This window comes from Opisthorchis viverrini (genome assembly GCF_000715545.1).
Source record: "Opisthorchis viverrini unplaced genomic scaffold opera_v5_152, whole genome shotgun sequence".
In the NCBI taxonomy this organism is placed as follows: Eukaryota; Metazoa; Platyhelminthes; class Trematoda; order Opisthorchiida; family Opisthorchiidae; genus Opisthorchis; species Opisthorchis viverrini.
The window spans coordinates 732,187-746,445 of NW_008751808.1; the positions used below are offsets into that span (position 1 = coordinate 732,187).

The 14,259-nt window shown below is 45.1% G+C and overlaps 3 protein-coding genes across 3 annotated transcripts in view; 2 read left to right on the forward strand and 1 right to left on the reverse strand.

Annotated features, from left to right (window-relative positions):
* T265_06939 (hypothetical protein) overlaps positions 1-14,259 on the reverse strand; it is a gene marked incomplete at both ends in the record, with an annotated part of 64,501 nt that overhangs the window by 1,364 nt on the left and 48,878 nt on the right. Inside the window, 5 exons of the mRNA XM_009172342.1 lie at positions 1,781-1,986; positions 10,355-10,465; positions 10,577-10,731; positions 12,948-13,196; positions 13,295-13,660. Of these exons, the coding sequence (XP_009170606.1) occupies positions 1,781-1,986; positions 10,355-10,465; positions 10,577-10,731; positions 12,948-13,196; positions 13,295-13,660 (1,087 nt within the window). The remainder of the gene's footprint in view (positions 1-1,780; positions 1,987-10,354; positions 10,466-10,576; positions 10,732-12,947; positions 13,197-13,294; positions 13,661-14,259) is intronic.
* On the forward strand, positions 338-4,935 carry T265_06938 (hypothetical protein; the record flags this gene model as incomplete). The annotated part of the gene is made up of 4 exons (XM_009172341.1): positions 338-506; positions 2,367-2,503; positions 3,329-3,596; positions 4,736-4,935. The coding sequence occupies 4 exons, from the start codon at positions 338-340 to the stop codon at positions 4,933-4,935; spliced, it is 774 nt and encodes a 257-aa protein (XP_009170605.1).
* The window catches only part of T265_06940 (hypothetical protein), a gene marked incomplete at both ends in the record, with an annotated part of 4,219 nt that continues 4,024 nt past the window's right edge, over positions 14,065-14,259 (forward strand). Inside the window, one exon of the mRNA XM_009172343.1 lies at positions 14,065-14,208. Within this exon, the coding sequence (XP_009170607.1) occupies positions 14,065-14,208 (144 nt within the window). The remainder of the gene's footprint in view (positions 14,209-14,259) is intronic.

Sequence of the window (14,259 nt, forward strand, 5' to 3'; positions counted from 1 at the left end):
AACCTTCCTGATTGGATGGTGGGGACACAACTTTAAATTGTCGCGTGACATTAGGTTATCCGTGGATAAAATGCGAATACACGTGTTTTTCCGTGTTTCTGACATTTGTGCCTTCATAAGTGGCCACAGAGATGCGCCGCTAAACATGACATGTAATTTCAGGTACAGTCGTGAATAAGTATCCCAGTAATCAGATTGAACAGAGGAGTGCCACATAACCAGAGATCTGAGATCACACGATAAAACTCGCGAAAACAGCAGCAAAACGGACTACTTTCCATTGGGAAACTAACAATTCATCTATTGAGAACGCTGAAAGTATGTTGTGAAGTTACACATGGGGGTGAGATGGCTCAAGTGGTTAGAGCGCGAATTTACTGACCGGAAGGTCCGTGGTTCGAAACCAACCTCTGCCTCTCGACTTCCTCTGTCTAGGCTTAGGCGACCTGACAGTAACCCAGCCCTCGTGCTTCCTTCGGGCGGCATGGCAGCTAGGCACCGAAAGAGTGCTACAGCTGGACGATATATATATATATATATATATATATATATATATATATATATATATATATATATATATATATATATATATATATATATATATATATATATATATATATATATATATATATATATATATATATATATATATATATATATATATATGGATAAGAGGACCGACTCAACCCAAGTAAAAATCCAAGGAGTAGCAGTAAGCCCCAACAAGGCGAACCGATTCATCGATCGGCAAGGTTGTGAGTTCCTGGCTCTGGGGTCCTTTTCACAGGGATCATACCAAGTTTAGGTAAGTCATTGAAGCCTCATCAAACATTGTTTTTTTTTCTTTTACGGATAGCAACGTTTCGAAATGGTGAATGTTGATCTGTGCGTCAAACATGACAACCGACTTTAAAGCGTCTCATCAGCACTCAAAGAGAAGTCAACAGTGTGATATTTCCTGACGGTGCCTATACCTGCGTTACCACTGACGTGATTAGAAGTTTTGAGGACAACTTTCTCCTGGTTTCGTCGGTTTGACTTGCCTTGTGTTTGGGTCTGTTTTCTTCTTGTTCGACAGACGGACTCTAGCCCAAGACCGATCGTAAGCGGACCAATAAAACCAAATAACTGGTCGTGTTTTCTACTTCACACGAACACAAGAAAGGTTGAAAGAAATGCTCAACCACCCGACGGGATTTCCTCAAATGGTAGCTGAAGGCTTGCAAATCATTTGACAAGCTCGGCTATTTTTCAGCTAATTTTTCATTTACACGTCACCGATTTGATGCATGGACCGGTTGGTATAAGTCTGCTCGCAAGGGGTCCTGTAGTGCCTAAAGCTACCGTGGGTTCGACAGAACGTCTCCGTAGAACCACACAAAATCACTAGGACGGTGTCCCGGAAAACCATCGGGTTCCCGGTCATCTTCCCCGGACTTAGCGCACCTGCGAATCTGGGGAGACTTTCAGTGAATGACTGTGACCACTAAAAATTGGAGGTTGTATGAGTGATGCGCGAATTTCTTGCCAGACTTCCATTTCACCAGTTTCACTAGGATCCACGTCTTTCGTAACGCATCAGCTATCTTAGTGAGCGAGTGGTAGCCGAGCAATAGGGTGTTCTGGTAAGGCGAAGATGGAAAATAACGTTCTGCGAAGGCCGCAATGGAATGCGCGTTTTGACGCATGAGCTGTACACCTGAATGGACGGTAGAAGATGTAAACAAGGGCAAGCAGTCGACAACAATCAGTTAAGTAAGATTAACTGAGGGAAACTAACGAAGAAAAAAAGAATGATAGCTTACTGTCAGCGTATCCACTGGCATAATATCTGTAGTCGACTCAACCATTCGTGTGAAGGCTCGGCAAATCGCTTTCAGCTCAACACTTGGAGTGGGAGGCCGCACGTGCCAACAGGACAGTTTGTCTTGGATTCGATTGGACAACAGGCTGAAGAGTTTATCACTGATCTGTCCAATGTGCTCGCTGAGAATAAAACCAGGGAGGTGAGGGTCAAGTAAATCGGATCGATCAACAAAGGTAACGGAACTAGATGCACAGTGAGAAAATCGAAGTGAAATGAATACGATTCCTCGGAAATGTTTAGAGGACAAGGAGTGAAAATTACTCAGTCGAGAGTATAAATACGTCGAAGCGCGAACAGTGAGATTATTGGGACAATGCACTAGCTATCTTTCCTCGATTTGGGAAAAAACGTTTTCAATCCAACTGCTAAGCTCGGAGAACAGACCAGCAAACAAGCAACGCTTCCGAGTTACCTATGTTCCACGTCGCCAGCGGTCCAGATAGATTAGCGGACACGCGAGGACGCGAAGAGGACAAGGAGTGAAAATTACTCAGTCGAGAGTATAAATACGTCGAAGCGCGAACAGTGAGATTATTGGGACAGTGCACTGGCTATCTTTCCTCGATTTGGGAAAAAACGTTTTCAATCCAACTGCTAAGCTCGGAGAACAGACCAGGCAAACAAGCACGCTTCCGAGTTACCTATGTTCCACGTCGCCAGCGGTCCAGATAGATTAGCGGACACGCGAGGACGCGAACTAAAGTTACGAACACAGCTGAACACCATACATGCATGGGTATGTCGGGGTTCAAAAAATTAATAAATGTTCGCGAAGCTTAAAACCCTTAACAGCTCCCCGGATGTTTGGAAAATTTGTAAACAGATAAACAAGAGGTATAAGCGAGCCTTTCAAAACCGATGGCCCCAATACTAACCAGAAACATCGATGTTTCCTCATCAGCTTCAAGATATCCAAACAGACTTTTGAAGGAGAGCGACTATAATAATCTTCCACCCACATCCAAGGTAGAGCACTACGACAGAACTCTGTCGTGGCAGGGTTGATGAGACCGGAAAAAATCCGTTACAACCGAAAACTGGTTATAATCAGGAACTGGTGTTTTTCGTTTAGCACGTAATATCGATAGAGAAAATTGGAGAAAATAAAAAGTTTTTAGAGAAAATTGTTGAACTTTCATAGAAAACTATGGAAGAGGCCACAGATTGACCTTTGACTGTCTTCTACTGAGTCGATCAAGTTTGGCAGAACGAACTCAATTAATCATTTGCCCGAGTGAAGCGAAGCGGCAAACTAAGGTTCACGGTTGTCACCGACCAGTGAGGAATTTATCGCCAAGCTAGCTTTTGGTACTGCGTGGTCAGACATGCAAAAATGAGCCTACTACTTCCTTACTTCGTCATATTCTCCCCACAGTATAAACCTAGAGCCTCGTTTTCATATCCATGAAAACATGTGTATGTGATTATTATTAATTAATTAATTAATTAATTAATCCGTAGATTGCGCTGGTTTGGCCACGTGTTGCGTATGCCAGTCGACCGACTTCCTCGAAGGGCTCTTCTCGCACAACCACGCGAACGGTGGGAACAAGCCAGGGGAGGTCAAACAATGACTTGGCAGCGAAGTATGAAAGCCATTGCGAGGAAACTAAGCTGCTCTGGCCACTGCTGTCTCCCTGGATGGGGAGCCCAAAACAGAACAAATCAATGATTAGAGACATTGTCAGACAAGGCGCAGCGGCGCCCGCAATAGCGCTTGTGCATCTAGGTTGTTACGTTCAACCCATAACTTCCCTCCAAATCTCCCGAATGAAAAGTCCACAAACCACCCTGTATTCACGTGTCCGTTATATCGGCCACCACCTCCAATGCGCAGCTATCTACCCATCTCATCGGTAAACAAAACTATGACAGCTATAACCATCACCGGAATGAATCACTTGTCGATTGAAGTCACAAGCATCTGTGGCCACGAAACTATTAGATGGAGAGGGGCACGCTTATGGTGCCGAAACCAAAGGATTGAAATATGTCACCTGTGGGAGGGTTGGTACAGTTTTTGCGTTTCAAGGTCAAAGAGAATACATGAGAATCGTTATGCTTTGTGGCCAAACTGCACAAGCATCTCTGAGTCGATAAGTCATTCACAAATCGGCCGCATCGAAGAAACCAAGTGGGGGATGAATGTGACTGCAATTTCAGCTGGGACGAATTACTAACTCTAGGAAAAGCGAAGACCTAAAGGAGGCGAGAACTCTTTGATCTCACCGGCATCATATACACGTCGTCTGTTATATATTGATGGCACGTAATCACACATTATTCGGCTGGAACACCCTTTCGGTGCGCCTGGCTGCCACACCATCTGAATGGGGCAACATGGTTGAGCTATCGTCAGGTTGATTAGGCAGCAGCAGTCGAGGTGCCGGGGTTGGGTTCGAACCATGGATCGTCTTGTCAGTAAGCTTGCGCCCAAACCTCTGAGCTATCTGGAGTTCAGGAAAACAGTTCCCGACATGACTGAATGCATGCTTTGCTGCTAATTTGTGGACTGGCCAACTTAAGGTTGATTATTGATCGACGTGTGTCGGTCTAAGTGCCTGTCATTCATCCTCAATGCTGAATGAACGAAATCACGACAGTTTCAAGTAATTCCCATGAATATGATGATAAAGGGGGGAAGTGCGCAGGATAAAAGGATAAAATGAATTCGAGGTAAGTTTGAACTCCGGACAGAGAAGATCGAAAAAAGTACACGAAATGTGACGTGTCCGGGGGAAAAGGTTAAATGCTATATCACGCCTGAGTATAAAAAAAGGAAAAGAGTAGTGCTATGGAATTCATATCTATGGGGTGTGCGATCGGTTTTCTCAGCATGGGCTGACGTCACTTTCAAGATAAGTTCAGAAACGAAAACAAAGAAGGGCGACTGCAACGCCTCTACTAATCATTCAGTTGTAACACGTTTTCGGTGTCTAGCTGCCATGCCACCCAAAGAAAGCACGAGGGTTGAAATACTGCTAGGTTGTCCAAGCCTAGAGACAGGGAAAGTAAGAGGGAGAGAGATCGGGTTCGAATCACGGGCCTTCCGATCACTAATCGACTGAACAATCTACTGAAGAAGAAGAAGAAGCGACTATTGAGCAGCTTTAAACACAGTCACGCGAAAAAGATCGTCGTTGGCCTCAGCCTCATGGAAAACAACCGCTCGTGTGTCAAACGAATGACAGCAATTGTGAGTGGAACTTGCTGAATTTCCATGAATATTCCCCCTCTATTGCGACTGTGATTGACTGCACCAAAGAATGAAGGCATTTAACGCGAGTTTCGTCCTTACTGGAGCTAGGCAGCGGGGTGAATTCTTCATCTTGCCGACATTTGAATTCTGGGCGTCTCATAAAAGAAACCAGAGCGCGTTACTAACAGTTCATCAGCATACTGATAAGGGGGAAGGGGACTCACACTTGAGCGGTTACCCGATGCCAGGATGGGATTCGTTTAACCGAGTGGTGTGGGCACATACCTCAAAATCCCGGATCTTTAAATTGGCAGTGAAATTCCTCCATGAAAGGTGTTTATTCCGCGTGCATATCAAACCCTCTGGAAAGCTACCCAATCTGATAGCACACACACTTGCAATCTGCTCTGCGACCAGACTTGTAGTTTTCGGGATTTGAAAGTTTCGATTTTGGCTTTATTCTTCATCCTAGTTCGAAACTAGCTCTATGGAGACTCGAACCCAAAACCTTTTGGTTAATGTCAAACCACAAATTGTTCGGCTACGAGTAGCTGATGAGCAGTGTGCCCAACACGCGCGCAGACAAGTTATAGCGCCAAATTCAATGGCACAGCTCACGTCACGTGATTCAATGTTCGTTGATTTCACTTGGGAGGAAAGCCTATGCAAACTGTGGGATTTTTTCCAGGAAAAAAGTTGTTACTGTGTGAGTCGCATTGAATTAGAAAGTCATTTTAGATCTCTCATACATTTCTACTCTATTCCACCAGCTAACACATGCAGTATTCAGTATGTTCAGATAGAGTTCCAGCTGTCACTGAATCAAGCTGAGAGTACTCAGGCACATTGTGATCGGTTGGGTTTTCACTGGAGTTGGAACGGGTGTTGTCAAACACGATTTCAGGTCATACCGGGGGGTTAATTGACTGAAAGTTGCATATCGTACGACTCTCTCTATATAAATAGAGAATGATGGGTGTCGACTGCGCACTTCCTGTTTCACACTGGTTGTCGCTGTGTCGAGAGTGACAACCAGGCAAGCCTAAACTGTATGCTCTCGTGTTCTGTAGGTCACATGACTTTCCGGTAGTCGGAAACTACGTGATGAGCCACAGTAACCTAAACGAAACGAGGACAATGAAAACATCCTTTGACGATCATTTGACAAAAGTGCCATGTACAGCAGTCTCAATCTGTCGAAAACACCTCTGACGGAGCAACACTCGTCCGACGTGTTAGACTCGCTTGAAATTTCGATCTCAGGAAGGCACTATTCTCTCAAATGAGCCAGGAACGGTAGACGGCATCCCACAAAGCGCATTCACTCTTGACCAACGGACAACCAACCACACATACGGTTTGTCCGGACACCACCGTAATCGCACAAGAGCACAAACACGTAGAGGTCTACAGCGTAGAGAAAAGAGTGGGGAGTAGCGATACTCCGAAAGGAAAAAGGCAGTGATGAAGTACGGTAAAGCTGATAGGGAGCTATGAAGGGAGTGAAAAGAAAGGCATATGGAACGATAAGTTATTTGTTAGCAAGCGTAGATGAATGAGACACAGTGTAGCGAAGATAACGGCGAAAAACGAACGAGAGAAGTCTTCTAAATCGTCAGACATATTCTTAAACTTTTGAAGTTGTACACCAACAGTGGGGAAGTAAAAATGGTAAAGAGATTCCAACTCGACCGCTGAACGCAAAGGTAGCATAGACTGTATTGCTCATGATTTGACTTAGAAGTCTTCTGAAGAAGACTGATAGAATGGGCCAGTCCCTGGTTTCACATTCACAAGACAAGTAAAATGAAATGCGCGGGAATCCCGGTAACACTGAATATGCTGCTCTAACAATTGCAAACAGGACACGATATACTTTCACGGGCTTGATATGGCAAACTAATGAGACCGATTCTGATAGACAAGGATCAGTGATTTCACGGAGTGCGTGAAGGGTATTTACTAGAAAATTAAGTTTGGTGAATAACTCTTCTTAACTAGTGACTAATGGAGCAACCCCCTCCTGAACGTAACACGTTATTTAGGAGTTCCGAACCAAACTCGGTCCGGATATTGTTGGAAAGATTGAGCACTATGTGATGTAACTAACATGGAAGCTTTAAAAGAATAAGATGGTATAAGCCGATATTTCGGTAACCATGATCAACCTTATTTCAAAGGTTTCCACCATCAATTGAATATTAGTCAGTAGCTGCGTTACCTGGGCTTACCAACATGTATTCTAATTGGTGTGTTGCTGAGGTCACTTGGCAGTCCGTACGACCGGTGTGTGTGTGTGTGTACTTTGACCACGTTTGTTGTTGTGCTGACTGTGATGCGTCACTGTTAGGATCCCTGCTTGACATCTGGCTACTATGCCTTCTAAGGTGTGTAGTCAGTCTAAGCCAAACAGACGGGATGCTGGTTCCATCACCGATGGCTGGTGCAGTTTGGTCGGGTGTTGATCTTTAGTGCTTCAGCGCACATCCGTTCCACGTGTGACTTGAATCCTGACTGGAGCGTACCACTGAAGTTGATTTGATAGTTTGGCACAAGTGAGTGGAGTGCAGTGGCAGGGATACGCCCTAGTTTTTTTATGACTCGATTGCATGTCATGGAAGAAAACGCGCATGTCGCGCACATGGAGTTATCTGGCAGTCCGGCCTATGTATTTGGAAGGATATTCTGCTCGGTTCGATACGGTCCTTAAAACTTACGACGTGTCATTGAAAGGTGTTATCGATTCGGAAGAATGTCTTCTGTTGTGGACCACAGTCCCCTAATCCAGGCCGTGAACCCCGGTCTGGATAGCCGACTGATAGTCTAGTGCACTTGGCCAGACCAGAAAAAGTCAACGAATGTGCGAACCGGCTGCTCTATTGATCATTGTCGCGTGCATGCGGGTCAAAAAAGTGATACTAAGAATGCAACTCCTCTGTCAACAGCCAATGAAGTCTGCCTCAACGGAAACGGTTATTCCACTGGCTGTTATGTAGTCCCGTTACGTTCGGAGCTGGTTCTCCTAAAATCTTCATATCATGGTCCCAAGGTAGTTTCGGAATGGCGCCTGAAGCACCATTTCTACAGGGCATTCGCATGTTTTTGTCTTCCTGTCTCACCGGTTCCGTTGGCGTTTTCCCCGGTTGCTGGGTAATGAGTCCTACGGGGTACCGATTTTGTTGTAGTAATTTCAGTTCATTTATTGGTATACACTCATCCAGATGAAGTTTTCTGACACGATTCACCAACGATCCGACAACTGCGCGTTGGACGTAGAGTGGATGCGAAGACTCATAATGCAAGTATCTGTCTGAATGTGTAGATGTTCTGTAGATTCTCACTGAAAATCCATGGCTTATGTTAACACATGGCTTGCAGTCCAGGAAACTAATAGTTCTCTGTTCGCTCTCAGTTTCCAGCATGCATTTTACACAACTGTATTGTTCATCCAAGCAGTCGCTATGTGGCTGACATGATTGCAAACATCTCCTCAACGTATCTTGGCCAAATGCCTTTTGGAAGGCCGAAGTCGTGTAAGACCCATAGCGGTCCCTTCAGTTTGTCCATAGAGTGCATTTTGAAACGGCTTCCACACAGTTCAACAATAGTATCAACACGAGATAAGGTTGTTGTGCTACAGGTATATCGTCTCACAGAATGGGGGACAGAAAAGAGAAGCAGTCGGTACACTAGTATAAAGAGCCATTACTGCCACTACATCATTGATGCGAGTAGATTGGAAGATGTTAACAAAATCAAACGTTTTCGCGGAATACACTCATTTGCAATCAATTTGGTTCTCCAGAGAGACTAAACTGAATCTCTTGTTTATGATATTCCACAACTGAATGTGCTTCACACAGGACGCCTCATGTTTCAGTTGGCACGATATTCAAGTAGAACATAAGGTCGACGGAAACTCGAGGGCTGCGCCTACCTGATGAGCCCCAAGAAGGGCGAAACCGGTCGTAGGCTGTCGACGAATTTTCATCAACCTTGTGAGTAGTTTCTTTTATGAAAATCAAGAGTTACTTACATGACTTACCAGCAGCTGATAATATGACTTCAAAAAACTGCTTTGTGTATTTTTGGCAAACCATAGAAGCTTCCGGGTCTATTAGATTTTGGCGCTTGACTGAGCTTGGGCTTTATATGATTAATAACCCGAAGTTTGGTCTTGTTGAGAGTTGGACTTTCTTTGTGCGGCTCGTTCTTCTCGTAAAAACCCAGTGTTATCTGTTCGTATACTTTGTCTTCATGCTTGTTTCGATTCATGACAACCATTACGTTATCCTGGGCGAGATGGCCCAAACGGTTAGAGCGCGAATTCACTGACGGAAGGTCCGTGATTCAAACCCGACACTTGCCTCTCGACTTCCCCTGTCTAGGCTTGGGCGACTTGACAGTTTCCCAGCCCTCGTGCAACCTTCGGGTGGCATGGCAGCTAGGCACCGAAAGGGTGCCACAGTTGAACGTTTTTTACGTTTGGTGACGTGGATGGGCTTGTCTTTTTTTTCGGATGCACCTATCTCCTCCCGCGACAGCTTGTTTCGCATTTGGTCGTTGGTTTGTGAGATCACTTCGCTGGATATTAGCAGTTTTCGGGTACAGTTAAAATTCGCCCCTCTTTGCATTTAGTTCTGAGATAAACCTCTGTTGGACAGGCTGCGTACAAGCATGTGTTTTTGGGTCTACTATTTCAGGAAAAATCGCCTTGTTATAACTTATCCTGGAAGCTTCTACTTTCTGTCGAAGTGTGTTAAATTTTCCCTTCTGTTTGAGCTCCAGTGTTGTCTTCCGGATGTGACTTTAAGATTCCATAACACGCTACTTATTCCAAAATAAAGTAGTATTCTGTAAGAGGATCTGAGCGAACAGTTCCAGCTGTTTACTCTCAAGGGAGAAAATATTCGCAGTTGGGATCAGGTTTTGAATTTCCCGTACATGTGGTTTAGGCCAAATATGTCTGAATAACCTGCAAATCACTGACGTTTCAGTGTTGGCCACAGATCGATCGCATTTATGAAATTATAATAAATCATAAGAAACCAAGTTATTGTATACTGCTTCTAAAACGTGGCAAACAGTCCGTGGCCAACGCTGGTAGATCAGGTGAAGGTAGGTGGGCACATATAACGAAGATAAAGATATGGTTAACAAAGGTATGGCATTACTCTTATCGAAGATACAGCAGTAACGAAGAGCAGTAATAACCCAGCAACAATGTAGCTTGGAAAACTTTGTGATTTCGATTGCCACTGCGGAAATCACAACGGGTTAGAGCTTACTGGAACAGGTTCTCCACGTGTTGCAGCGAGCCTTGCTGTCGATGACGCTTTGTGAAGTAACCGGGAACCGAAGTTAACTGTTTGGAATCTGCCCTTTCGTCCGCGGCAAGGCTGCGTGGAAGTAAAATGGGAAAATCCGTCAACAACGGGTGACCAAGGCAACGAAAGAAAACCGTAAAGAACTAGATAACAAATTAGAGGTTGCATGTGACATTGACGAACCTTTCCAAGTCGGAACGAATAATCGGGATACATCGTGAAATCAGTTGCAAACTCCGAGAGGTCAAGGCCAAGTTACGCGCGGAAATGGTGGGCAAGTCTGCAGAACGTCGAGCCTCGGCGCCGAGAACGAGCTGGCATGTGCGGGAGTTGAACGACTGCAAGATAAGTGGAAAGTAATTTTTGCTTAGCTTAGCGAGGTGAAGATAGAACTTGCGCAGTTCTTTTAGGACCTAAAAATGCCGTGAGCCAAATACTAGTATGGAGCGCCATGTAGAAGTTGTTATTCCTTGCATTAGTTGGAAAGATTGACAAAACAACAACAACAACAGTAAAAACAACACCTGTATTGTACACACAGGAAACAATGCACCAGAAGACCAGGTGGAGCAAACAGAATAGTTTTGTTTGTAGAAATACGTGTATGTGGAGACAATTTGGACGTTCTAGGTCCCTGGGCATGGTACGGGCGAATGGTGATATGAACTCCGTTCGAGGCGAATAGTAAATTCCTAAGTAAAGGATGAGATGATTCCTACTAGCCTGACTAACAAAACCGACCCCCCTGGTAGATGGAGTTGTCTGAGAATCGCGGATTCGACAAGGATAACCAGGTTTCCTGCACAACCTCAGACGAGATAAAAAAAATGGCTCTATCGACTTGGTCATTCGCCGTGAGAGGGGTTGAACCATCACCATAGGTCCTTAAGATAGAAGAAAGGGACGTTGGCTGATGGATGCTGGCAACCACGGCTTCATTTCTAGGATGCAGGAGGACAAAGGAATCACCCAGAAAAAAGGCTCGGCGATAATGGACACGTCACAAGTAGCAAACTCCCCGTGGAACCCAAGCAAGAGCAACATGCAGTAAGGAGGATTGTGCCTGTTCAGTAAACAGCGTAAACTAGCTGCAGAATCCGGAAACGTGGCATTCAGAGTAATCAATAAATAATAATAATCGTTCAGCTGTCGCACCCTTTCGGTGCCTAACTAACATACCGCCCGAAGGAAGCATGAGGGCTCGGATACTGCCAGGTTGCTCAAGTCTAGACAGGGGAAGTTGATATGCAGAAGTCGGGTTCGAACCATGGACCTTTCGGTCAATAAATTCGCGCTCTAACCACTAAGCTATTCGGGGTATCGAATAGATACCCGTCCTGGCTAAAATGGGTCACCCCAAATGATAGATTTGAACATCGTGCCACAGTGACAGGCTTTTACTTTTTCAGCGTTACATCAGTTCGTTACCATAAATCAGCGAGCAAGCTCAGCATAAGATCGATTAGTTACAGCTGATTCACTCCGTACGGAAGATTGTCCTACAATGGCTCGATCCCATGAAATTACTCCGGGGACTTGGATGACTGTTTGATAAGCAAGATGTGAAGTGTAAATGTCCCTTGACTTTCACAGGTGGTCTGATAGGTAACTCGCGACAGGGTTAGGTGTTGTAGGTGTACCGCAATCGAGGAATGCCCGCGTCATCATTAGACACACCAAAATCAGTGGTGACTCTGACGCTTCACTGGAGTGCAACTAAAATGTTTATTTGCCTACATTTCAAGTGAAAAGAGAGGAAAGTGTGCATGAGGATGCTGAGCTAAAGCAAACATTCTGGGAGTACCTACACCGATTGGTCGGTGTTGTTGAGTAGTAAAATCAATATCCGTAACCGTTCATCAGTTGAGCGGAAGTAATAAACCTGCATTTGTGTGTGTGTGTGTGCCTTAGCAGCCCACAAACAACGTGTAAGGTCCTGTCTGTGTTTATTGGCTTGAAATTTGTGGGTGGAAAGAATCTGATTGCTTACTACATGTCGTGTTGAGGGACACGGTGAGTCTCAGATTATTGTGAGCGGTTAGGCTTTCGAACAGTGTAGAAAACAATGTTACCAGTAAGAACAATGCTAAATATAACGTAGTAGTGCAAGTGTAACCGTCTAAAAACTCTTTAAAACACAAACGTCTTCGTCTGACAGACGTCCACCCCAGAAATCCCCCCCCCCATCATTTCAAATAGGCTTAGGGTGGATGCATTTCGTTGCCCCTGATGAAACTCTGCAAAACACCTGAAAGAGGGACATCCGGCATTGGCAGTATTTCGGGTTTCTTGATGGGAATCCCCTTTTACTGCATCTCTGCGGGGAAGCCATGCATCCAGAACAAGAAACTAACCAACGGAAGTATCTATATCTAACCGACCTTTTGCATAAAAGCAGGACTACACAAACGTTTGCACCCACACGGGAAGTCTGTATGATTACATTTGGCATACGCAGTGTGAGCTGTTACGTTGCAAAGCATTCTATCGCGTCAAAAAGCCCAGTGGATAGTCAATCTTCGACTAGGCGGAGGAAAGCATGGGGGGAACTTACATTCAAAAGTTCAGCTAGACGTTCGGCGACCTCATGCACGGACCACGGCTTGCAAGGTAGCTGTTCAGCCAACGTTGTGTAGTCAACCATGACTGGCAAAAGAAGCAACACTGTTCCGACAACGACAAATCGATCGCCACCAAGCACCACGGAGGATGCAACTCCGCCATGAAGAGATATTGGGGAAGCCATGTGTGACCGGACTGATTCGGAATCGGAAAGATTGATCGAACGAGGTGTGGAAGATGCCTGGAAACGTGAAAACACATGAGCAGATGCAAACAACCACCGGAATGGATGTACGAAGGCAGAACACCATTGAAAAAGGCCTGTATACACTTTGCTACCTGTTTGCGTCCTTTGCGCAATTCGAATGTTTGTTCGACCAGCTGTTGTATTTGGTTCGGTACGACTACGGCCTGCCAACGTTCTTGATTCAACACTACATCGACCTTGGTCAGACGATCCTGATGGAACCGGTGTACAGCGTTGCGGGTCAAGTTAAGCAATAATCGGATGAGCGGTGGGATAGAGAAGTTCGGGTGAACAGGCTTCGGGGACGAGGCTTCATTGGTCGAGTGAGCGGCGGTGTCTGTCGAATCTCCATCCATATCATGAGAAACTGGGGACGGATTGGAATGACTGTTCATCACGACCTCGTTTGTGTCGGTCGGAAGTCGTATGTCATGTTTTGTCCATTGCAAGACGAATTCCTGCAACGAGCGATGAGGAAACGGGAACGTTATGTGGGGAAATAGTAAGATTATGCACCAACGGTACATTTAGTGACGGGAAGTGAATACATCCACTGAAGAGTTCGTCTCATCAAATGACTCCACGTTTGAGCAAACATATAATATATATATATATATATATATATATATCACATCTGCTAAGTGTGAAGCGCTGCTACGAAACTGGGTGGACCCCAACCCTAACCTCATGCTTACGGATGAGTGGATCGAGGTAGTAGACAAATTTGTCCAACTGAGCAGCTGTGTTAGTGCCGGTGGTCTCGCGAAAGATGGCATTGGAAAGGTCAGAGTAGCTTTCGTGAACCCGCAGTACCGGTGGCATAGGCGTGACATCAGCTGATTCATCAAGGATCGTGTTAACAATGCTACCATACGCTTCATATAGGTCAGAAACTTGGCCGATGAGGGCTGAGAATGTCAAAGAAATTTCAGTGCTTGACCATCGATATCTTCGGAGTATTGCACGAGTCTGGTGGGAGGGAAACTCATCCGGGATTGAAGCCCTAGTGATGGGAAGTGATCCGATAGAGTGGGCACAGTCGATGTTGACAACACAC